Source organism: Natator depressus, chromosome 2 (assembly GCF_965152275.1).
Source record: "Natator depressus isolate rNatDep1 chromosome 2, rNatDep2.hap1, whole genome shotgun sequence".
In the NCBI taxonomy this organism is placed as follows: domain Eukaryota; kingdom Metazoa; phylum Chordata; order Testudines; family Cheloniidae; genus Natator; species Natator depressus.
This window is the reverse complement of record NC_134235.1, coordinates 22,120,400-22,147,163: the sequence shown is the minus strand read 5'-3', so window position 1 is coordinate 22,147,163 and position 26,764 is coordinate 22,120,400. Positions and strand designations below refer to the sequence as shown.

At 41.1% G+C, this 26,764-nt stretch overlaps 1 protein-coding gene across 3 annotated transcripts in view; it reads right to left on the bottom strand.

Moving 5' to 3' along the window:
* Positions 1–26,764, bottom strand: part of ATAD2 (ATPase family AAA domain containing 2) — a 107,172-nt gene that overhangs the window by 60,647 nt on the left and 19,761 nt on the right. For all 3 annotated transcript variants that reach the window (XR_012637969.1, XM_074943886.1, XM_074943887.1), the window contains exons 6-16: positions 26,188–26,275; positions 20,964–21,077; positions 20,109–20,226; positions 19,209–19,319; positions 18,089–18,197; positions 17,695–17,810; positions 11,529–11,703; positions 10,490–10,578; positions 7,547–7,706; positions 3,012–3,102; positions 2,155–2,469 (exon numbers count right to left, since the gene is read on the bottom strand). Coding sequence is in view for 2 of the 3 variants with exons in the window: in XM_074943886.1 (XP_074799987.1) it covers positions 2,155–2,469; positions 3,012–3,102; positions 7,547–7,706; positions 10,490–10,578; positions 11,529–11,703; positions 17,695–17,810; positions 18,089–18,197; positions 19,209–19,319; positions 20,109–20,226; positions 20,964–21,077; positions 26,188–26,275 (1,486 nt within the window). In the remaining variant the exon portion in view is untranslated. The remainder of the gene's footprint in view (positions 1–2,154; positions 2,470–3,011; positions 3,103–7,546; positions 7,707–10,489; positions 10,579–11,528; positions 11,704–17,694; positions 17,811–18,088; positions 18,198–19,208; positions 19,320–20,108; positions 20,227–20,963; positions 21,078–26,187; positions 26,276–26,764) is intronic.

Here is a 26,764-nt window from a genome sequence, read left to right as displayed (position 1 = left end):
TCTGATCCTACCGCTTTTTCTTTGTTTGTTTTTTGGCCAGTGAAAGAGTGCAGCACACATGAGGATCAGTGTAACAATGTGTCTAGTAGTGGTGCCCTAGACAGAGACTACTTTGATAAATAAATGTTTTCAATCCTATACATCAAGGCTAACCTTCCTAAGAGTATCAATGTCTTTTTTTTTTTTTTTAATTGTAAGCAATGCACCCCTGTGTTAAAATATAAATTTTAAAAAGTTTTAAAATAAACATTTTCTAGAATATATATCTACATAGTTGTTCTAAACTTGTCATGTTTGGTACTATTGTGTTTGTGGATGAAAGGGCTTTTGAAGGATACCCAATTTGGCTGATTTCCATGACACTATTATCAAAATTTCCACCAGCCAGTGGACCTGGAGCTCGGAGGGCAGGGAGTACTGCCTTCCCCACTCCCCACCATACCACCGAGGGTGATGCTTGTATCTTTTTACAAATTAAATGTCACCTCTCTTACTTTTCGATCACTAATTTGCCCAAGGAATGAGATTTTACTACATCATGTTCCCAGACTAAATATATAAAAGTGCAAATAATATACAGCTGTTAGAACAACATGTTTATTCTCAAGAGGCACATATAGACTATGTGAGGGATTGTCACTTACAGTGCAAATACTAAATACAATTATAAATTGGATTATAAAATTCTTCAGGGTAAAAATTCTGTTGTTTCTATGCCTGAAAAGAGCCATGCATACTTGCAGACAAGTACAACCTGTGCACTCTGCATAACATGAACTCTAATTCTGCAGGAGAGTGATGCTTAATATAATAGCTCGGAAATGCAAGTTGTAGTGTAATTATTATTTGTTTTGTATTAAATTAGATATAAATCGTAATTGTGAAATGTTTTACAGTTTACTTTATGCTTTTTTCAAATGCACTACAATTCTGTATGCTCATATTCAAGTGCAGCGTATATGTCGTAGGGCAAAACTAGAGGTTTTAGCTTCAGAAAAAAGGGCAGAAGAGGAGCTGGATATATGGCAGTTGGAAGGAAGGAATTTTCTCACCCTTAACCGCTGGTGGGCAGAGGTTTGCACATGTCAAGACACGATTGCTAGCCATGACTGAAATCAGGACTATTAATTCTCAGTAAAGACAAAGTTTTGAAGTTGTTCAGAGAGGGATTGGATATTTATGTATAAGTAGAATTTCCAGAATTATAACAGTTAATGTTAAAAAGGGGGGAGGGACATAAAATCCTCATACTTTAGGTTTTGCAACCAATCCCTACCTATTAGGGATGATGAGGAGACTTTACCGGGCATCTAGATTATTCCATGTCTGCCTACTGGGGGTTTCTTGCACCTTCTCTGAAGAATCTGGTGATGGCCGTTTTTGGAGACAAGCTACTACAGTAGATGAATCACAGGTCTGCTCCAGTATGGCAATTCCCATGTTCTCTGGGCTTTAGCATTACCACACTGAGATGAATGAGTGTAGTTCACACCTCTCAGATCTATTATTTCATGCTATCTCAGGACAAAGGAATACAATTACAGTAGAACCTCAGTTATAAACACCTCAGGAGTGGAGGTTGTTCATAACTCTGAACAAAACGTTATGGTTGTTCTTTCAAAAGTTTACAACTGAACATTGACTTAATGCAGCTTTGAAACTTTACTAAGCATTTTTCTTCTGCAGCTTTCCTTTTTTTAATAGTTTAAATTTAAACACAGTACTGTATTTGGTTGGGTTTTTTTTTTTGGTCTCTGTTGCTGCCAGATTGTGTACATCCAGTTTCATGTGAGGTGTGTGTTTGACTGATCAGTTTGTAACTCTGAGGTTCATAACTCTGAGGTTCTACTGTATGCACTATTTTACATATGGGATGTTCTTGTAAATGTAAGGAATGAAGTTAAGCCTAAATTTCTTTCAACAAAAAACTCTATCTGGGGTAGATTCCATGGCCACAGAACCATGGAAGACTCAGTCATCACAAATAACCAAAATTCTACTGTCCAAAAGTTTACATGCACACACAAAAATTGGGAAATGTAAATACATTTAGTGTGTTAACGTCACAAATTAATAAAAAGCTTTTACCGGGACAGAAATATGCAAGAATTCAAAATAAATTAATAAAATAAAAATAATAATAGAATGTTTTACCTGTCTTTTGTCCTTTTTTTATTCCAAGCTCCACATGTGGAAACACTCTTTGTAGGGCTCCTAAAATTCTGTGAAGTGTTTTTTCAAGCAGTGGTTTCGAAACGGCTGAGAGTGCTTGGCCAGGTGAAGTCACAGCTCTTTGAGAAGCTGGTATAGTCTTCTGCATAGCCACAACAAAATCCTTAGCTGTTATTTTAATAGAAGAGATATCCAACTGCAACTTCTCACTGCTAGTGTATATCTGAGGATAACGTCGGCGCAAGGCACACAAAGCAGCTTCAGAACATATGGACTTAATATCTGCACCACAATATCCTATGAACAAATAAGTGAAATTTAGTTCTTTGTCTCAGACAACCAAAAAAGGTCTAGAAGCAGCATATGCAAAGCTAGAGTATGTAACTATCTGGCCCAGCAGGAGATGAAGCCTAACAGAGGCAGCATGCTCAACCTTCTGGGAGAAAAAGGAAGGGATATAAGTAAGAAATGCCTCATACTGCTATCGCCCAACTACTCTGCTGGTGGTCTTCTCTGCCTGTGCAAAGCCTCACTGAGGTAAGTGGGGCCCTGAGCAGACTCATTACAAGATTGCGTTCTTAGTGGTCTAGATGGACTTCTAAAAGAGAAGTGCATCCAGCCCCCTTTGCCAGAAGAATGGTGAAAGTGAGAGTGTGGTTAAAAATAAATGTCTATATTCATATAAAAACAACCTCTAACAATTAGTGGATGAAAAAAAATCAAAGAAAAATAAGTATTTTAATTAAATAAGCTTAGTATTAAGCTTTTAGATGAGAATGTGCTAAACTATAAGTTAGTCACTTGTATTCTCTGATAACTCTTTTGGTTCTTAATCTTACCAACACATTTTTCTGCTAACTCTTCAAGAAACGCGTCCAATGGCTTAGGGGTCCAGTCTCTTGTGTGAATCTTGAGAATCTCTTTTCTAGCCTAGAAATAAAGACTTTTTTTTTTAAAAAAAAAAAGAGCACATCCTGTTTTTCCCTGTAAAAATCTTTAGTTTAAAAGTAAATGACAATATAATCACCTCTTTTCTTAAAAAGGAAATGTTGATATATTACCAGAATTTACTTTCCTAAAATAGTGACTATTCTTTTCAACAAATTTAAGGTTTTAGATGCTTCTTAAATTGGACACACTTCTTTTCAGGTGTTCCTTTTAACAAGGAAAGCCATTGAAAGCTTCCAGGACAAAAAGTGAGTTCTCTTAAGTTTAAGCCTAATGATCTTGGAAGAATTCTCTCCACTTCTAGCTAAGGTTGGTAACGATATATTTTTCCTAAGGAAAATTTCCCAAATTTATAGAATCACAAGTTCAAGATGGGAGACCTGTTAGTTCAGCTACCTTCCCGGTGGATTGATTTAAAATCAAGGCAATGTAAATGATTTTAATCAAGATGAAAGCCTTAATTTAAATCATTAATTTTCCATCAACTTTTCAATTTTTACTTCAGGTTTTTTTGTTTTTTTTAAAGGAAAATAAGGTGCATTCTTCTTGCTTGATATAACCATTAAACCTGTTGATTTATAGCTAAATAGAGCCATTATACTAGATTTGGTACATCTTTGTGCAACCTAGAAGGGTACACTATAAACTGTACACATTTATTTAAACAACTATATAGCTTAATATTTTCAGTTTATTAATTGTACATTTTTAGTACGCTAAAAATGATGAACAATATATTGCCTGTTTACTAGTACCATGCCATATTTATAAGGCTTGACTTCAAAAGTTAGATTTTTTCCCTCATGATTTTTTTTTGTACAGCAAAAGCAGACTTTTACTCAGTTTTGGATAGTGGCTCATGGATTCAGCATATTTAAAATGTTTTAAGAGATAATAGGAAGTTTAGGCCTTAATATATTTTGTATTAAATTCAGATTTCATTTTAAACACATTTATTTTTAAAAACAAAGTGGCCTTGGCTTTATGTTTTATGTTTAGACTAACAGTAGCAATTAAGACAAGTTTTATAATGGTAATAATTGCTATTACCTGGCCTAAACAACTGTCACTGAACCAGAAAACCTGCAAGGGATGCTCTGTCCCCATTCGGTCTTCAAAAATTGAATCTCTGGCTAAATACAATGATTCCTGAAGTATTTCCTGGCATTCAGATTAATAAATTAGATTAGGGGTTGGTAGAATTCTTCCACAGTGCGGCTCACGTAAAATAGAAATTAAATTTTAAGACCACCTCCTTTCCCATTCATAATCACACCATCTATGCAGGAACTATGGCAATTATTTTAAAGTAGTAATTATGTATTTTTACCAGTCTTTAACCCATTAACCTTTCTGGCCCTTCTCAAAAACCGTCAGTCACAGTGTATTTTTTGCTTTTGATTTCATATCCCCTCGTCTCCACTTTCTTCTCTTCTCCCCGCCCTTGCTTTGGCCACATGTTTCTCTGTTACCTGGTCTTCCACTGCACATACTTCCTTCCTCTCAGTTTGGTTCCCTTCATCCCCTGGACATTCTTCTTCCACTGCTAGTTGGTAGCCCTTGTTTACTGTTGGCTGCATTTCCTTCTCACAACCACAATTAGTGTAAGCAGATAAGCTAGCTCCTCCAATTTTGCTTCCAGTTATTTTCACAAGCCTCCAACATGCTCTTCACAATGAAAACCTTGGACACTTAAGGAAGCAGCTGGAAACTAGGATGACAACCAGCACAATATAACTAGCCATCTCTGTGCACAGAACCAGTATCTGCTTCAATGACAACAGTCTGGGAACTGCCAAGTTAGTTCAAAATAATTTTCAGTATGCAAACACTACTTTGCCTCTCACATACTACTCACTTTATCCATCTAAAAGTTTGAAGTCATTCAGTCAGCTTTATCTAGATCTGAAGTTCTCTCCTTCATAACAGAGATTCTTCTTAACACATTAATAGAATCATAGAATCATAGAATATCAGGGTTGGAAGGGACCCCAGAAGGTCATCTAGTCCAACCCCCTGCTCGAAGCAGGACCAATTCCCAGTTAAATCATCCCAGCCAGGGCTTTGTCAAGCCTGACCTTAAAAACCTCTAAGGAAGGAGATTCTACCACCTCCCTAGGTAACGCATTCCAGTGTTTCACCACCCTCTTAGTGAAAAAGTTTTTCCTAATATCCAATCTAAACCTCCCCCATTGCAACTTGAGACCATTACTCCTCGTTCTGTCATCTGCTACCATTGAGAACAGTCTAGAGCCATCCTCTTTGGAACCCCCTTTCAGGTAGTTGAAAGCAGCTATCAAATCCCCCCTCATTCTTCTCTTCTGCAGACTAAACAATCCCAGCTCCCTCAGCCTCTCTTCATAAGTCATGTGCTCTAGACCCCTAATCATTTTTGTTGCCCTTCGCTGGACTCTCTCCAATTTATCCACATCCTTCTTGTAGTGTGGGGCCCAAAACTGGACACAGTACTCCAGATGAGGCCTCACCAGTGTCGAATAGAGGGGAACGATCACATCCCTCGATCTGCTCGCTATGCCCCTACTTATACATCCCAAAATGCCATTGGCCTTCTTGGCAACAAGGGCACACTGTTGACTCATATCCAGCTTCTCGTCCACTGTCACCCCTAGGTCCTTTTCCGCAGAACTGCTGCCTAGCCATTCGGTCCCTAGTCTGTAGCGGTGCATTGGATTCTTCCATCCTAAGTGCAGGACCCTGCACTTATCCTTATTGAACCTCATCAGATTTCTTTTGGCCCAATCCTCCAATTTGTCTAGGTCCTTCTGTATCCTATCCCTCCCCTCCAGCGTATCTACCACTCCTCCCACTGATTATCTATTATCATTATTTTTTATTTTTAAGTGTTTTACAGTAGCTAGAAATTATAGAGGGGTAAGGTTAGGGTTAGAACAGTGCTGACAGCATGGCTGCAGGAGCTCCGAGCACTGCCAGTGATCCTGCAGGTGGCTGCCTGCATGGACATGGAGCCCAAGATAAAGTATGGAAGCAGAAACTCCAGGCCAGGACTGAAAGGAGAATTATGAACACTCAGCTGTGGGGTTCTACTGAACCATTCCCGCCTGGGGATGGCCCCCACATTACTGGCTGGTGGGTGAGTAAGTGGGGCCACAACAGTGGAGCTGCAGAGGGTTCTTTGCATGGCTGTGGGGTTGGTGACACCTAGTTCCCGCAGGTGTGAGAAATGCTGCGATCCTGGTGAGACAGAGCAGAGACCCTGGGCCTGGGCTGTGAGGAGGAAGACAAATCCCCGGCTTCAGGGGAAGCTGCCCCACTGCTGAATGGCTCTGTCCCCATCCAAGAGCCATTCAGCAGTGGGTGGCCTCCCCTGTGTGGCTGGAGGCTCGTTCTCCTGGCCAGGGTGTCTCTGCTCTGCCACACCAAGACTGCAGCCTTCCCTGCACCTTCTGCCTACAGGGACTGGGTGTCACTAGCTGTGCAAGAAGCCCTCTGCAGCCCCGCTGCCATGGGAGTGTGGCCGTGACAATGGAGCTTCAGAGGGCTCTCTGCACCTGCAGAAATCTAGTGTCACTGGCCCTGCAGCAGTGCAAGGAGGGTCAGGGGAGTTGCACTCCCGCTGACTGTCACCAGTCAATATTTTTTACTGACATACTTCAATTACAATAAAATGCTGCCAAGCCTAAACACAGAATGTTAATGATGAATTCAAATGTTTAAGGCACTGGTACATCGTAGCACTTTAACTTTAACTGCGCCCAACTTTACCATGTGACTATTCACACACTTAAAAGATAAACGTGTGCTTAAATACGTTACTAGATGGGGATTTAAAATACACACCCTCCCCCTTCCCCAAACCTCAAAACAGCAGAACTGATATCATATCAAAACACAAAACTTCAGACTAAAACAAGTCTAGTGGGGTTGCCCACCACCCAGATGTAAACACCACAAAATTAATTTTTCACAAAGGCAACTTTGAACCAGGCTAACATCAGAAGTGTTAAGTAAGCTGGAGCACATTTAAAATGTTAATCCAAGGGTGGCTCATAATTAAATGTAGTTATCTGTCACATATACCATTCTCTCATTTTCAGGTTCTCTCTGCTATATACACTGCCATATTTTACAGCTAATTGCAGGCCACTGTAATTGCGTCATTAAGCATCATTATTTGGGGACATTCAACTTTTCTGCATGGTCAAAGTGGAACTAGTGCTACAAAATTGATGGTCAATGAAAGGGTTTTGTACAAGTGGTGTTTTCAGTACCCTACCTACACTCCACAAGAAACAATTACCTCACCTCTTTATCACTCAAGTAGTAAAGCACAAAATCCCAACTTCACCATTCCCAAACGTCCTTCATTACTCAACAATACACGGTGGCTTATGCTATAAAGAAATAATTTGACACCTTATTGTTAAGGTTGAATCAAAGATTTTACCTCTTTATCTGGCAAGGTGAAAAGGAATTCTCTGTCAAAACGTCCAGGTCTTCGTAAAGCAGGATCTATTGAATCCAGTCTGTTGGTAGCTCCAATTACCACAATCTCTCCTCTGCTATCCAAGCCATCCATAAGTGCCAGTAGCGTAGATACAATAGAACTGACAGAGAAATGCTTTTATTCACTCAGTTTACTAAGCCTTTGTTACATTGAGCGTGACCTCTCTTCCCAAGTTTCAATCAAGAAAGGAAAAGATTTTGTTGCTGGAATTATTTTTTGGTCAGTAAAAGAGCCTTTTATGATATTCTGTGTAGAACATTCCCCCCCCCCCCCCCCCCAAGATAAGCAAACAAAGACCACAAACACACCATGACAGAATCAAAGTCTTGAACAAGCCTTTTTGAATCCAAAAGGTAAAGATCGTACTTGCAATTTAAGTAACAAGAGGATACCTACACCAAAGAGGGCATGTCTGTACAGAATCTACCACAATATGAATAGGGCCTCTTGGCACTACTCAATACAAACAATAGTATTACTTGTAATAAGCATACTATGGTCAAGCCTAACTTAAACAGCAGAGAATCCCAAGTTATGCAAATACCCCTCTCTGAGCTCTAAAGGGTTAAAATCCATTGCTGACGTAATAACCTGGTATATGGATTTGTGTACAGGCCCAAAGTCCAGAGTTTGGTCAAGAGGTCAGAGGCCTAGCAATAGCTAAGAGAAGGCAGAATAACCAAAGAAAACCTTGCTTTTGCTAAGATATGCCTGATCAGCAAAACACCAGATGTTGGGGGCAATAATTGTGTCTTATTTAAAGTTGCAAATAGAACAAAGAAGCCCTGTTTCTGTTGTGTCAGTTTCTTCTGCAGGGAGATGTTCTTCCCACACATCCAACCTTGAGTTTATGAAAGGTTCAAGTATGTCAGTATAAGATATGGCCTCCTCCCACCTCCCTTTCCCAGGGACCAATGCCTGCCTTAAAATACAAATGCACAACTTGAAAGACAATCTTTACTGCCATATACTTTCACGGTTTCTTTGGTTTTACTCCTAGATATGTATCTGTTGGACAATCAAAGGAGCTACTTCATTCCTTTGGACCCCAAATCAGAATTCAACGTATATATTTTATACTAATACATTTATTAAAGTACTAATTAAATGTTAAATTGTTAACTTGAGACCATGGGCGGAGACATTATGTAACCTTTGACCATTGGCTACTGTGCTATCATGTCTTGCTGCTAGACCTATCCAGGGAAGTGGGACTGCCTACCCTGTCACTCTCCCCCGCCCATGGAAAATCCATATATTCCATTGTGATCAATTAATTGACAGTGTCTCTGAGCCTAATAAGCAAGGTGACACTCTGTCAGTGCTGTACATAATAAACTCTCGTGCTTGAACTCTACACGGTGTGGATTTATGTCCTTCAAGCTCTCTTCTATTTATACCTGTGCTGGCCTATATGTCATCCATTGTTATTTTTTAATGTTCTTCATTTTCATACTGGCGCAAAGTTTCAATGTATTCCCAATTTCTGTACTAAAAGTGCCAAATGGTAAAGTTGTTGCAGGAAAACTAGAGATGTTGACAGCTGGAGCTTTTGGCACCCCAGAAGACCTGGGGCTTGTTTACAGTTAAAAAAGCTGTAGTGCTTCAGTGTAGACACTACCTACGCTAACAGGAGCTTCTCCCGTCAGTGTAGGTAATCCACCTCCAAGAGAGGTGGCAGCTAGGTAAACAGAAGAATTCTTCCTAGTGCCGTCTATACAAGGTGTTAGGTTGTTACAGCTACAGCTCTCAGGGGTGTGAATTTTTCACACCCCTGAGAGATGTAGCTATACCAAAGTAGAATGCTAGTGCAGACCTGGCCCTGGTGGTGCTTTTTTTTTTTTTTTTTTTTTTTTTAAAGCAACCAGGAGGCAGCTGATTCTCAGTGCTATGGTGAAGATATACCATGTCTTTCGGATTGGGGGACATGCAACTTCAGATGTGGGGGATGTAGGACTGAACTTCTCATAACTCTACCTCAGCAAGCTCTGACAGTAACTTCACGCTACCACAAAATACACCCAAGGCAAAGTACATTAACTTGATGGGTTTTGGACTTCAAAAGATGACACCCTAAGAGGTCTAAGAGGATGAATGGAAGCAAGTCACACTTCTCTCAGAGCTATGGTTTCAGGCTGCATACTGAGACAGCAGACATAACTGCACTGGTTCACACTTGGTTCTCATTTGAAGGTTCTCATTGCAACCATAAAGGCTAAAGACTTTGTTTTAAAATGAAGTTTTGGATATTGCAACAAAATTATAAGGAAAAGGAGTACTTGTGGCACCTTAGACACTAACAAAAAATTATTTATTTAACAATTATAAGGCAGATTCAAAGAGAATTTTGCAGTTCAAAGGGCAACAACTGATTTTATATATATGGCCCTGACGATGATATTGCTTGAAAAGGGTTAAATCCACAAGGAAAGCAAACAGACAGACTGGAAATATAATTTCATTTGGAGGGTTGTACAAACATAGGAGCGTGTCAGAGAAACTAAATTACAAAAAATTAAAACACCACACTGAGCTTGCATCCGATGAAGCGAGCTGTAGCTCACGAAAGCTTATGCTCAAATAAATTGATTAGTCTCTAAGGTGCCACAAGTACTCCTTTTCTTTTCACACTGAGCTTGGTATCACTACAAGATCTACTTACTTGCAACTTAATACTACTCAAGTTTAGAGAGGCCTCCCAATGCTGATGCCCATATATATATATATATAAAATAAAATAAAATAAAATAAAATAAAATACACACACACACACACACACACACACAAAAGAATAAAAGACTACTAACACTATAGCCTCCCCCTCTTACAAGGCTCAAGGAGATTTTAACTCTCTTCGACTTTTTAAAATATAAAGTGTAATACCTGTGAATTTGATCTTGTCTACTGGATCGTACAGGAGCCAAACCATCTATCTCATCAAAGAAAATAATTGAAGGACGCATCTGATAGGCCTAAAAGGAAAGGCAGACTCAGGCATATTGAAACAATAATAGATGTAAAAAATAATGCACCCAAAAAACTACATTAGAAGAACAATAAGCACTCAAAAGTTAAGAAATGCCAGAATTAATGCCACACAGATTCCTGGACGTTATTTACTTTCAAAAAATCCCCCAAAACAAAAAAAACCCTACCCTTAAAAAATAAGTTCTATCATGTACAACCATATTGACCCTCCTACCCCACATGGAGTCATCAGGAAGGTTCAGGCTTTTATAGCCACAGCACCGAACTCTACCACTTGAGGTAACTGAATAACTGGTAGCAATAGTAGGCAGTTATTTTCTATATGGACCAGCCACTATGAGCAGATGAGACACACCCCTTGCCAGTCAGTTCACAGCTATTTGCTGACGAGAGAGAAATGTAGAGACACATGACTCCTGGGGTACAGCACCAGGTCCTGGAGGTGAGCATGCCCTAGTAGATATAGGCCTGTCAGACTCCATGTTCTCAGACTGTATCCTTCTCCCTTTGCTCCCCATCCATACCAACCCAGCTCCTGCAACCCCCCTCTGCACCTTTTTATGTCCTCCCCATGTGCCTGCCAAATTTCAAGTATCTCACCAAAGCATGGAGGCACTAAAGCTTCTCAATGAAACACCTGTAAGACTAATTTTTTTTATTATATATATTAGATAAAAAGACAAAAATAAATTTCCTCCCCATCTTACCCTAATCACGTTCCCTGAAACATTTGGACAATTTTTACTAGAACTTTAAAAAATTCAGACAGGCACCACCATATAAAATTTCAGCCCCAAGAGTTAAAGCCTTGAAAAGTTATAAGCAAGTGAAAACAGAGCCTTATAATAGAAAGTGTTTGGCAACCTTAACTACAGATATCAATACCAGCTCCACATAGAATAAAAAAAAGTGTATAGTCTAATTCTAATATTACCTGATCAAATAATAAACGAAGCTGTCGTTCAGATTCTCCCACCCATTTACTGAGGCAATCAGCACCTTTTCTCATAAAGAAGGCTACTCTTCTATCACCCTGACTGCACTCATTAGCAAGTGCCCTAGCAACAAGGGTCTTTCCAGTACCAGGTGGACCGTAGAACAGACAACCCCTGTAAAATACAAGAGTTCCCATGTTTCAGTTGTGATACACTGGAAAGGAACAGTACCTGTTCCAAAGAGCTTTAGGTCTAAGAAACAAAACAGCAATATATGAAGGTTGATGAGGGTGGGGGGGTGGGGAGGGGAAGAGAATAGAGAAGGGGACATAACAGATTAAAAATCAAAATATATGTACAAATTTGATATACATATATACAATTTTATTTAACAAAAATATGTTCATGTATTTTGTTAGATACACAGATTTAAAGGCTTGAAGGGATTACTATGATCTAAGTCTAACCTCCTGCATAATAAAGGCCATAAAATTTCACCCAGTGAAGAGGAGGAGAGGTTAGTTACCTGATAGTAACTTGAGTTCTGAGATGTTTTGTCCAGACCATAGGATGTGTGTGTGCCCGTGTGCTCTCAATGGGAGACTGCAAAGTACTGTCTGCGTACCCATAACTTTGCAGAACAGCACCTTGTGCTCCAAATGAGGGCATATAGGGAGGACCAAGCTTGCCACCACTCAGTTCCTTCTCGACCATGAAGCCAGAACTCCATAACACAAGGAAAGGAGAATGGCAAGTGGAGCACCATAGAGAGACAAAACATCTTGAAGAACTCAAGTTACTGTAAACTAAGTAATCTCTACTATTTCTTATATATGTCCCTATGGGTGCTCCGCCATAGTAGACTCCCAAGGAGTAACTTAATGAGAAAGTGTGTGCTGAGGGTGTAAGTCCAGGACAGTTTGAAAGACTACATTGCCAAAGGCAGCATCATCTCTGGAAGCAGGTATGATAGTGTAATGTTTAGCAAATGTATGGATAGAAGACCAATTACCACAACTGCAGATTTCTGCTGTTGCAACGTCCTTCATTAGAGCTATAGACGTGGACTAGAGCGCTGGTGGAACGTGCTGTTACTTTGTGAGGAGACTGCTCCCCAGCATTTTCATAACAAGTCAAGATGCAACACCAAACCCACTTCGACACTCTTTGCATGGAAAACTGTTGGCCCTTCATCCTATCTGTAATTGACACAAATAGCCTGGGAGATGCCCGGAATGGTTTAGTTCTACACAGATAGGAGGCAAGGGCACTTCTGACATCCATGCATGAAAACTTTATTCTTCTCTGGGTACATGAAAGACAGACAGACGGAAAGAGGATATAACATAATTGTCTTTGTAGAAGGTGGTGTACGGTGGGTCCACCAGGAGTGCTCCCAGCTCCCCCATCTGTCTCACTAAGGTGATAGCAGTAAGGAATTAAGTTTTGAGGACATGGTGGAAGAGGGTTGCAGGTCACCATTGGTTCGAATGGGGGTTTCTCCTCAGGGTGTTTAGAACAAGGTTGAGGTCGCACTGGTGGGCTGGGTGTCAAATGGAAGGAAACAAGTTGCATAGGCCCTTAAGAAATCTGGTTGTTGTAGCATGGGCAAAAACTGAGAAGCCCTGGATGGGTGAGTGGAAGACTGTGAGGGTGATCACATGTATCCTGAAAGTTCATTGAGAAACCCTGTTTTTTTAATTCTAATAGGCAGTCCAGGATCTTAGAAAGCAGGACTCATGAGGCTCGAGACGATGGAGGGAGCTCCAGGATTGGAAGCGCTTCCACCCTTAGAGGTAGGTCTTGCAAGTACTGGGTTTCCTGTTGGATTAAAAAAAAAAAAAAAACCTGACTCAACTCAATCCAAACAGGTTAATTCCAAGCTTGAGAGCCACTGAGTGGCCATACCTTCATATTCAGAGAGGAGGGGTTTGGATGGGTGAGGGTTCCAAGCTCTGTATCGGAAGGTCCTTGTTGATAAGATGTCTGAGGGGTTATGACTCCATGAAATTCAGGAGGTTTGACTCCCATACCTGTCTAAGCATGCAATATAAAGATATGCTGAGAAGGAATGAGAGCTATCTTGAGAAGGGTCTTGAGAAGGGTCTTGAGGTACAAGTGAGTAAGCATAAAGGATACAGAGACATGGTATTATCAGGCCATCCCTGAGAGAGTTGCAACAATGACCTCCCTTGGAGCAGAACAGGTGACATTTCACCCCTTCTATACCCCACGTCTGGCAGATACTGCAGATGACAGCCTCTGATCCCCCATTCGTGATCTTGCCAGAAGTGTCTACTCAGGGAGTTTGCAGGTGTATTCTGGAGGCCTGGTAAACTGACCACTGATATTTCTTATGGGAAATGCACCAGTTCCACAGCCTTAGTGACTCTGCACATAAAGACTGGGGTCTTGCTCCTCCATGCCAGTTGACATAATACTTTGTCACCCTGATGTCCAGCATGACTGATTAACTGATCTTGCATGGCTTAAAGGAAGTGTTGGCATGCATATCATACTGCTCTCAATTCCAGAATACTGACACAGAGCGTCTACTCCTGTGTCAACCATTTGCCTTGTGCTGTCTCTCTCTGTAGGTGAGTTCCCCATCCTAACAGACACACATCTGTTGTGAGGGTCTTCAACAGCGCTGGATGCAATAATGGGGTTCTAATGCAGACCCTCCATAGGTTCTTCACCATGTAAGAGAGTCTATTACCTTCTGAGATACTGACACACATTTGGAGAGGCTGTGTCTGTTTAGGAGATATATTGTTCTTATCCATATCTTGAGGCATTTGAAGTTCATCCTCTCTGGGGAATCACATACATGGCAGGCAACATGTGGCTCAAGATCTGTAGACAAATCCTCATTGTTAGTAGGCTGCATTCTAATGTTGAGATTAGGTTGGATAGGGTGATGAATCTTTTCTTAGGTAGGCAGGTTCTTGCTGTTGTGGAGTCAAGAGTAGCTCCTATAAAGTATATTCTCTGTACTGGAGTTTGTATAGATTTTTTGAGGTTGACAGAGGCTCAGAAATTGGAATAGCATTAATGCTCTGGATGCTGCCAACTGAACTTCTTGGGGTGACCAGACCCTGCGAAGCCAGTCATCTGAATATGGAAATACTGATATTTCCCCTGATGGCACTGTGCCGCTACCACTGAGACAATCTCTGAACACCCTTGGGACACGGAGAATCCAATGTTGGTGATGTTGATAGTGATCTGTCCCTATTACGAAGCATGGAAAATGCTTGTGGGAGGAGTGGATAGATAAAAGTGTGTGGGTGCGGGCCTTCTATGTTCTGACTGGTATCGAAGTCTGGAGACTTAAGCAAGTCTCAACTTGCTGCTTTCATAGTGGTACTGGGAAGGTGGCACTGTTAGATCTTTCCAGTACTGGTGACTCAGGTTTATCAGAGATAATGAGATCCTCTGTAGGAAGGAATCTGGAACAAGGTAGAGTTCTGACAGCCTTCACACAACGTCTGGGTCAGTACCATCTGGTAAGATGGAGGTTGTTGCAGTATCACAGTGATTGTGGTGTCATCTCCTCTTTCAGAGGTATGGTGAGATGCTGGTACTAGGGCACAGATGGTAGCCCTGTGTCTCTCACAGTGCTGCAAGGTGTTAGATGGTGCCAACAACAGGCGGTAGTTGCTCTGGTGGTAGGCATCTCTGAATGGGGTTTCTTTCCTGTACTGATTTGGTGGTACTGGACTCCTACAATCAGAGGGACAAAAGGTCTCCCAACAGTGGGTCTTACAGGGTGATATACCTCTCCAAACAAGGAAATGAAGAAAAGTTGTATATTTCTTCTTCTTTAGAGTTTTGTTTGTTGCAGATGAGGCAGCAAGGGCTGTAGAGGCTGATGGGGGGAGGGAAGAAGACCTCTCTGTAGCTATGGCATGGTGCACTAATAAGAGCTTAAATCTAGTCTCCCTGTCTTTCTTGGATCTGCATTTGAAACCCTGACAGACTTTGCATTCAGAAGGGTTGTGGGAGTCTCCCAAACACTGAAGGCAGCTGGAGTGTCCACTACAGAGTGGAAAAGACCTGTGGCAAGTCTCACAGGTCTGAAATCCTGGATCATAACAAACAGTGCTCTGACATAAACAAAAAATCCCTCTTCTACCAACACAAGTGTTCTATAAAGTAAATAGGTACTGAATGAAAATAATGAAAAAAATTACTAAAAAACAAACAAAATAAAGAATTCACACTGTGAAGGCAGGAAGCTGAATACAGCAGACAGCTGACCTTTCCACCTGAAGCCGCATGCAGTTGAGAAGGAACTGAGTGGCAGTGGGCTAGCACCTTCCTATATGTCCTTGTTCGGAGCACAAAGCGCTGCACTGCACAAGGGAAGATTCCACAGATGCTGCTCTGCAGACTCTGATTGAGAGTGCACGGGCGTGTGCACATCCTACAGTGGAGTACCCATAGGATATACTCCAAGAATTATTCTTCCCTAATATGTGAGTGAACATTATTGAGTTCAATAACTTGTGATTGAACTAGATCATATCTTTTATAAAGACATTCAAATCTTCATTTAAAGACTCCAACTGATGACTAATTAACCCACTTCTCTTGGTAAGCTGTGCCAATGGTTGATTATGCTCACTGTTAGGTTCCATCTTATTTCCAATTTGACATTTTCTATCATCAAAAAATGGAAGTCTTAAGACAGGTCAGAAACTGAAGAGATTATATATAGACATGGTTTCTTGAGAAAAAGTCTAACAGCCATTTGTTTCAAGCAGTGGTGGGCAACCTGCGGCCTGCATGCGGCCCATCAGGGTAATCTGATTGTTGGCCGCGAGACATTTTGCAGACGTTGACCGTCCGCAGGCATGGCCTCCCGCAGCTCCCAGTGTCCGCAGTCCCAATGGCCTATCAATACAAATGATATTATGTGTATTAGAGTAGCTAATAGAGGCCCCACCTGAGATTAGGCTCCATTGTGTAAGGCACTGTTCATACACACAGTAGACAGTTCTTGCTCCAAAGAGATTACAACCTCATTAGATACAGGGGGGAGTGAAGTTAGAGGAAGTATTATTAGCCTAGGATAAGTGACTTGACCATGAGCAGGATATGCCCAACATTCAGTCCAACCCCATAAATCAGATCCAGATTGATTCAATTTGAGGCCCTTGTTTTCAAAGAATTACAGCTTGGTAATAAAATGATTAATTCTTCCTCCCCTAAAAGACTTAAATTTCCAGGTCCTGATTCCAGAATCTGCTGACAATTGTATCAGGAGGATGTCTGAAGGTGACCAAAAAAGCTCAACAGATTTCCAGATACTTTTAGAAGTTTTAGAGTTGGCAGTTAAGTCATTTTAAAGAGACATTCAAGAAAAACAAATAAAAAACAAAACAAAACAAAAACAAAACCAACCCAACACACACATTTGAGGTTTTTAAAAATTATGTGTGAGACTGTAGACTAAGTTATATTGTGGTAGGTTTTCATGCATTTCATTCAGCAGGGTGGTTTGTTTTTTTATTTCAATTTATTGACATTGTTTCCTGTACAAAGTAGTAACACTATATAAAAGCGGCTCCTTCTTAAATCACATCTGCTAACTGTATTTGTCTAAAGTCATATCCCAGTATTTCAGAATTGCGGAACACTTACTACTATATCTTACTATCTAAAAGTAGTCACCTTATACTGCATACCAGCTAGCAATGCATACAGCTCTCAGAGGGGAAGCTAACATTTTTATTTTGTTCCATAAATAAACAATATTGCTAGTATTCCAACTGCAGTTTCTTCAGCACTGACTTGCAGATGTCAGAAAAGTTTGCAGAGCTGGTAGCTAGAAAGTCCCTCTTCACTTGTAAACTGATCAAATTGTATATGAAATATAGAACTCAGACCGTAAAAATGCCATTTTCACTGGATCACTTTTCAGGATATACCTTTACCTTAAAGGCCAGACACTATGTCTCTGGTTTTGGCTAGACACTATATTAATCTTGAAACTCTGTACATTCTGGGTTTTGTCTGTTTAAAGTCTTTGTCTTTAACTGTTACTTCAATAAAGTTTGCATATAAATGCTTTAGGACATGAAAAAAAGATATTTAAAATGCAATATTCTTCTGTAAACAAGAGCATGAGTTTTCAAGTTGCAATACATGCCACATTACCTTGGAGGCTGAATTCTGAATCTCTCAAATACTTCTGGGTAAAGCAATGGAAAAACCACCATCTCTTTTAAAGCTGAAATATGGCTAGATAGTCCACCCACACTATCAAATCGTACCTAATTCAGAGAGAGTTAAAACAAAACCAATCACTTATGTCATACATGGTTCAAATCGGGCAGGGTCAACAACACAACTATACTGAGCATCTAATAATAGAAGACTTCATATGCAACTCCAAAAGAAAACGTATTGGCAATCATGGCAATTTTGGAACATGTTGAGGGGAGGCTTATGTGCAAAGGTAGAGGTAAACAGATTGTTAACTTAATACAGTTTTTCCATAACTCTCTTTCAATCAGTGGGTAACTGACAGTATTTGAGACAAAGAACTTACTGAAAAATCTATTTGCATTGGATCAACATCAGCCAGGCTTGCTCCAATTTTCATCCGATCCTTGTGAACTCCTTTTAATTCGTCTTTCCGAAAGTTTAGTGGAAGGCACCTGATTTGAAAGTCAAGGAAATGGGAAGACAAACACTAAAGTAAGATATAACCAGATTTTTCTTGGCAAATTATACAAACTTATGATAAGCACTCCTGCACTACCAAATCCCTCAACTGAATTAAGTTCCAATGTCCAAATATGAACAAAAGAGGGTCAGTTATCCTAAATACCACCAGCTTCCTTGGGGTGCCTACAGATCTGCGCTTCTACATACTTGGGCACTTTTGAAAATCCCACCCCAAGGAAGTCTGGCAGTATCTGGAATAATTAACCTTCTCCCTTTGTTCACTTTTGGACATTGTGAATTTAGAATGATTTTCATCCTTAAAACTAAACTTTCACAGATTGGCTATTTCTATACTCAGAATTGGAACAGCAACATGATAGGTTCGTTATTTCAATGTTTTCTGTGGATCAGGCCTGCAGTTGCTGCACCATCCCAAGTTTGTTGTGTAACAATGGACCTAAATTCTGTAGCAAATCCCCCAAAATTTATGTTACATGCTAGCTCTGTGACAGACTGAAGAATCTAATGCACACAACAATACACAATTTTCATTAAAGTAACACCATTCTACTTGGACATCACACCTGAGATCTGCCTGAAAAATCTGTACCTACGATGGTTAGAAACAGTATTTAAATAATTTAAAAAAATAATGTTCTTGATTTTTTTAAAGTTTACTTTTGCATTTTACAGTACAGTATCACTGTTTCTCTCTTGCTAAAAACACCCTTGTAAACAGGGCAGCAGAAGAACTGTATACACTACAAAATAACTTAAATTCAGTACATGCTATGTAAGACGTTCTTTAAAAAACAAATCCAGTTTCTGATAGTCAATTCCAAAAGTCAAAAATTGAGTCAAATATATCAATAGATTTGACTACAAGTTGTCACAATGCAGAGAATCTGCAGTATAAGAATTAAGAGACTAACATTTTACGTATGTGAAGATGCCATTTCTCCCAAAAGCGGGAAAGGGAGAAGCTACGTAATTACACTTACCGGCTTAATGCTCTGTTACGACTGCATTTCCTACGCCTTTCAAAGCATTGCTCATCATCAGATGAAGAGGAGGAGGATGTGGAATCACTGTTATGGATTGCATGCTTTCGTCTGTATTATAATAAAATGTTTAAAGAAAAACAGTAACAAGCTTAAGTATGTGCTCACTCTGAAAAGCTAAAGGTCAAGTTATTAACTGTTCATTCCAAATTCCACCTCAGAATTTACATAGGGTAAAGATCCATTAGGTTATCTAGTCCATTCCCTGTAAATGTAGGATTGCTTCCCTACTTGTTATTTCCCCCCCCGCCCCAGGGAAGGAAGAGAGAGAATAGGAATCCTCAGTGGAACAGAACTGGTTTTGTTGTTTGTTTGGTTTTTTTTTTTTTTTTTTTTGGGGGGGGGGGGTATATAAAAAGGTTAAATGTTTACTTAAAAAACACATGAAATTACACGGCCAAGATTTCAAATGCAACTACTGATTTTGGTTACTCAAATTGACATTTAAAACAGTGATGGGCAACCTGCGGCCCATTGGGGTAATCTGATTGTGGGCCATGAGACATTTTGCTGACGCTGACCGTCCGCAGGCACGGCCCCCGCACAGCTCTCAGTGGCCACGGTTTGCCACTCCCAGCTAAAGGCTAGATTTACTTATAAATTCTCAGAAAATTAATTCTATACCCAAGAGCAATGCTGCAAATTTGAGGAAGATAGACTGTATATTTCATATGTAACAGAGGTTGAATCCTTGCTTTACGTGCAAAATGGAAACCAGCCTTAACAGAGTCATAGCACCTCCATAATTACTACTATTCTGAAAGTCATTTTAAGCAACATTCCATGATGTGACTGCCGCCAATATGGATAAATGAGAATGATCCCCATCCATATACCAACCTGTTAATCCTTTTACAGTAGGGACTTCGTGGTCCTGCAGGGCTAAAAGGATATCTGCGTCTCACAGGAGAGGACGGACCAGTATAAAATAGGTTGGGCTTTCTTTGGTGCCTTGGCTCTGTTAAAAGCAAAAAAGTTTAATTTAAGATAGTTCTAGTATATCTTTTAATCAGAGTAAACACCACAAAGAGCAGGGAACAAGTGAAATTTTATCGGACAGATGAAAGTCATAACTAGGAATTACATTGCTTTTGTCAATGCATGCCAAATTTGTTTAGATTTAAGAAAAGTCATGAAAAACTTAATGGTTTTCAACTGCTTTTTAAATGTAACACTGAAAACTGATTGGCAAGTCATTTGTATTTGTTATTGTTTCTTCAGGACTATTTAGGGTGACTTTCTTAATGAAGATTTTAGATCAAGATCAGGAAACAGCAGGCATACGTAGAATTCATTTGTAATTTATTAGAAGTTTATAAAATTAAGTTGAAGAGCAATCGTGTTGTAAACTGGAAATACCTAAATATATAGGTTGAATTATGCAGTGATCTTAAACCACAAGATCTTTTGTAGGTTAACACCATGGAAGCGAATACTGAACAGATAATGCAGTATTTAAATCCTTTTGGGACATACTGGTGTGTCACAAGATTAAAGGACACAGAGTGGTGTGCTACTAGCCTGTTGAGTGCAAAACAGTGGAGAAGATGCAGGGGAGAATAAAAGAGGCCAGATAGCTCTGAAAAAAGGAGAGAAAGCTAAGAAAATGAAAGTTTGTTTTGCCAAAGATGGTGTTTCTGTAGCCTCTAACCACAGACAAGAAACAAGGCCACCAGAAAGATCTATACAACCTACTTTCCAATGGGGCTTGGTAACGTACAACAGTTTTCCTCTGTCTAAGGTCATAGCGCTTTTGATTATCTTCTCCATCCTCATCTTCCTGGTCTTCAGCTTCTTCTTCAGAAGACTCTATAAATTACACTTACCCTTAGTTCAATGGAAAACAACATGGTACATATACCATGAATACCACCAACCATACTTAACGTTCATAATAAACCTAGCTAACTGATATAATAGAAATGCCCTCTATATTCTGCAATGTTAAGGTTCAGAAGCCCTTTCTGTTTAAAAGATGAGCCTTCCAAGCGCTCTAAAATCCTCATGCTTATTCAGATTGCATTGAAATTTGGTGTGCCTCATGGGAGTGCCAGGTAGAGTTAGCGATGTAAATATGGGGTCATTTGCATACAGGATTCCCAAGATGCAATTTTTGGTGGGAAGCTGTATTTCTTAAGGTTGAAAGACTCTACCAACTTTTTTTGCACATGCCTGGTTGTCAAACAAGGCTCTGATCATCGCCCAAATGGTCTCAATCATTTGATTGTTATTCCAGAGAATGCATGGTACTACCTCCCTCTTTGGGGAAGCAACACTGAAAATGTTAAGGAAAGTGTTGAACTCTCTAACTTAGTATGTGGTAAACATACATTACATGGACATGTGCAGAAAGACTAAGCAGGAGGATTTCCAGCCAGACAGTTTCACTTGACCTGGGGGGCTCAAGGGGACATGCTGTGGCCATGAAATCTGAATTACACTGAGGCATCTTAAGTTTGAAGCCTCTTCTTTGCAGATATCTGAGAAAACCGTAGGCATGTTAATCAATCTGCCTCTGTCAAGGGCTTTTATTTTGGGAAAACGTAAACTGAGTACAGCAGATAATTCAGAAGGCAGTCAAACTAATTTTCAAACGAAAAATAAATTACACATGTGAATGCTATGCTGGGAACTTGGAATATGGGGAGAAGGGTTTGGGGGATTTGAGGAAAGAAGGGGAAAGGGTCTAGGGGCTCAGGCAGATTGGGAGGGCGAGATGGGGTGGATGGCCAGTCAACACCACAGTCTCCCCCCTAGGTGTGTGCCAGGATCTTGGCACTGGGGGAGGGGCGAGGGGAGAAGGACCCCTGACCCTATGGGTGGGTTGGAACTCCTCTCTCTGCTACATGGGCTCCGAGGGCTATGCCTTTCTACGGGGATCAGAGGTCCTCTCCATTCCTCCAGTGTGCGTGCTGGGCTCTAGGGAGCTCCTAAAAGTAGATCAAATTAAACTTCTGAAAAGCAGTGAATGAAGAGTTAAGGACATGCCATTCTCACACAGGGGAGAGGGGCTTGCCAAAGTGTGGGAGAAAGCAGCCAGCTTGAAGGGGGGCAGACTGGGTGGGCCTGGGGCACGGCCAGGAAGGCCTGGCTGCAGCAGGGGTGAGGATCCTGGCTGGGGTGGGACATAGTTAGGGCTTGGGGCCTAACACAGTGTGCACACAGGTAACACACAAACCTCCAGTGAGCTGCTGCCAGTGATCTGTGTGCATCAGCAGAGGGCACCAGACAACAAGCAGCAACTTTTTATGCGCAAAGGGCTTACTAGGACGGAAAGGGAAGGCTGAGCTGAGCTGAAAAGGCTGGCAAGGAGGCTATATGATACGGGAAGGGAGAGAAGAATGACGCCATGCCAGGTCTTCTCTCATGCTCTTTAAGTTACTGTTACCAACACAAAAATAAAAAATGTCAAGACTTGGAGAAACAAATTAATGTCTGTGATTTCTCTCTGACCTGTCAGCACCTCCACCCTCCAAACATTTCAAAGCACAACGATTACACCATTCCACTATAACAAACTGAACAGGAGGTTGGGAGAGCCATTAAGGAATCACCATTGTTTAATCTTTGGCTAGCCACAGTAGCACCTCAACTGCAAAAACAGTGAGAACTACAACTGCCTAAATGACCACTAACGCCTACAAAGCACACTTCTCTTTCAGTTAAAGAAAAAGAAAATTAGGAAATTCACTGACAAAAAACTTGGTTAACGAATAGTTATGGTTGCCAAGTAGTATTTCGTGCCCATCCAGAACGTTAAGTTCTGCAAAATACAAGTTAAAGGTAGATGACAATGCAACCGTAACTTTGCCCTTTTTAAGCAATGCCCCAATATGCCCATAACACATACTTACACGCTGCCTTTATAAATATTGCAGAACACTCATGTAATAGGACATGTGACCTATATCTGCCCTACTCTCAACCACTTAGCCTACTGCACAGAACCATCACCACACCTGCTAAATTTCACAACGCTGTTACCCTTTTGAAAAGAGTACCGTTTAAAATATTTTATTAAAACTAATGTTAAAAAATTATATAAGGCATAGGTTGAAAAAAATGTCTGTACATCTGGGCAGTGGTGAGCTGGAGCCGGTTCGCTGGAATCGGTTGTTAAATGTAGAAGCCCTTTTAGAACCAGTTATCCCTTGTGGGACAACCGGTTCTAAAAGGGCTTCTACATTTAACAACCTGCTAAAAGTGGTGCCTTAGGCACCAACTCCGTGGGTGCTCTGGGGCTGGAGCACCCACTGGGGAAATTTGGTGGGTGCAGAGCACCCAACGGCAGCTCCCCGCCCCACCCCCAGCTCACCTCCGCTCCGCTCCCACCCCTGAGTTATGTTCCACCCCACTCTGCTTCTCAGCCCTCCCAGGCTTCCCGTGCAAATAGCTGATTCACGGGAAGACTGGGGGCGGGGCAGAGAAGCAAGCAACGGCTTCGCGCTCAGGCCCAGGGAGGCGGAGCAAAGGTGAGCTGGGGCGGGGGGGGTGTGAGGAGGGCCGGTAACTCGGGGGAGGGGGGGAACACGCACACAGGGGAACCGCTCCCCGCCCCAGCTTGCCTCCACCTCCCTGGGCCTGAGTGCAAAGCTGATTCATGGGAAGCCGGTGGGGGGGGGGGGGGGGGCAGAGAGGCAGAGCCGGGCGGCGAGCTGCACAGAACCACAACCACACCTGTTAAATTTCACAACCCTGTTACCCTTTTTCCCCATGGGTGCTCCAACCTCGCACCCACGGAGTCGGCGCCTATGGCGCCACTTTTGATGAGATCAGTGGGAGGAGCGGCCGCTCCCTCTGTTCCCCCCCTAGCTACGCTACCCCACCCCTCCCCTAGGAGCCAGAGGAGGCTGCCGGATGCTTCCCGGGAGCCGTTCCAGGTAAGCATCGCCAGGACTCCTCCCCTTGCCCCCGAGCAGGTCCCTCTGGCTCTCAGTGGCACGGTGGGCACCCACTACGGTGGCCCACAAGGCCCTCCTGCCCGGTTCTGGGGGCAGTCAGGGGACAGGGTTGGATGGGGCAGGGGCGGGAAAGGTGTGTCAAGGAACGCGGGGGGTTGGATGGGGCAGAGGGCGGGCCACAACCACCTCGTGGGGTGAGGAGGGAACCGGTTGTTAAGATTTTGGCAGCTCATCACTGCATCTGGGTATAGTGCTTAGATTATACACAAATATAAAGTTTGTTTTAAAAAAGTCATAAGATACATGTAGTGCATAATCAGCAATAACCCAAATTTAGGTGAATAAATATAAGAATACAGTTTAGATATTGGCATTCAAGTATTTGGGTACATCCCTCATGAAAAGTTATACAGAGAGTTGGTTGTGGAAAGCAAATATAGCAATGAGTGAAGATTGTCCCTCAGTAACTGAGCATTTAGGGTAGGTTGCCCATTTAGAAAATACTATACTCCCACATACTAACATTAAACCGACAGACCATTCCTATCCTACTTCGCTCCTGACAATCCCGATGAGAAGAAAACACCCCTGTGCACTGCTAGTGACAACCTTCAGATCTCATTGCTGAAGTGAGTATAGACAGGATACACATGCACCTCTTTCCTTTGATCGCATACTGAAGTGAGGAGATGGGGTCAGGGAGAAAGGTTCTGTCTCTCTGAGAGGCAGAGTCTCCAGATCTCTTATCACAACTCAGCCAACCTGCTCAATCTAATCTATCCACAATTCAATACAGCTATATTTAATACAATGAATCCAACAGCAGGTGATGCATATAATTCCCAGGAGTTATTGCCTGTTCCAGGGAGGCAGAGTTAAAGTTGCATTTGTGCATACCTTAACTCTGTATTTCCTGGTTTTCAATCAGTTCTGCTGAACTTTACATTGCAGAAGGGCACAAGATACTACAAGGCAACCTTAACTCTGACTTAATGAAGCTTTTTGCCAGTGAATATTCAAAAACAGGCAGCAAAAGAAATGCCATCAGTTATGACAGGACTAGTTTCTATGAGTTAAAATCAATTATACTAAACCTAAACTTCTCCCTGCATAGATTTCTAAAATTGTGTTACATTCCACTACATACTGGACCTGAAAGACTGCAGACTTCCAAGAGCAATTTATGCAAGATAGTGTCCAGGGTTAGGAAATCAGTAAAGAGGGACATTCATATAGAAACAATGGGTTACATCTTGGCCTCATTAAAGTCAACAGCAAAACATGCACTGACTTCAGTAAGTCCAGGATTTCCCACACTGTTAACTGTCTCAGATGAAATGTCAATGCTATTAGAATACTTTTGCGGTGATAACTGTATTTTCTGCTTTCAGTGTTGGCCTCTGGATATTAAGAGACAAGGTGGGTGAGGTAATATCTTTTATTGAACCAACTTCTGTTGGTGAGAGAGACAAGCTAGAGCTCTTCTTAGCCATGGTATTTCCTGTTATTCCAAGACCAAACCGCAAAGAAAAAGCTCTTGTGGCTAACAAAGCTCAGGACTGGGATTCAGGAGATATAAATTATTCCTAGTTCTGCTGCAGATTATGAGCAACAATGGGCAAGTCACTAACTTCTCTATGGCTCATTTTCCTCCATACATAAAATGGGGATATCTACCTATAGGAGAGAGGCTTATTTTATTAGCCTTCGTAAAGTAGTATGTGGTAATCTGATGAAAGGCAGTAAAAGGGAAAAACCAAGTACAGTTATCTAGTATCTTATTTAAAAATATCCTCATCTTAAAAGACAAGCTTTATTTGGAACATTATTTCTACTTTGTTCAAGGGACATCTCTTGCCTCTATTAGCTTGTGACATCAAGAAAAGATAGAAGCTTGCAACTGCAAACAACACAGAGAGCCATGTTTTATGAAAAAAATTTCTGTAGTGTAGAACCCTTCAATAGACCATATTAGAAAGTTTAAATACAAAACAAAGAAAATTAAGATAAATGGTGACCTGCACTGCCATCTGGATTATCAGTGGTTTCTTCATCAGTTCTTTGCTCTCTCTTTTGCTTTCCTCGAGCGTACATATCAAGATTTTCCTAATTACGGGACAGGGAAAAACAACAAACAAAAAAACCAAAACAAAACAAAAACACACACAAAAACCACCCAATTATATAACAAATTTGCACATGCTCCAGTCCTTGCAGCATGAACATCATATATATACAGCAAATTTATCAAGGTATTGCACATGCATAAAAGGCTAAATTAAAGTGTGGTTGTACTTAGCAGAAGAACTAAAAGTGACTTTGGAAGGCCAAGTTTATTGTGTCTTAATATTCACATCAAGCATACGCCATTTCAGTTTATGTAACAAATTAAACCCAATCAGAAAACTATATATCAGAATACCTAATATTGAGCAGAATAAATGTTAAGTAATCTAAGAATTAAAAAAGGCCCATCTATTTAAAGTCAGTTCACTATCTGCTTTGCCTCTGTCTTCTCAGCTAGCACCTTCATTCACGGACAATAAAATTAGGAAGAAGGATAATCAGCACCCTGAAAACTTCTTCCAGCACCAG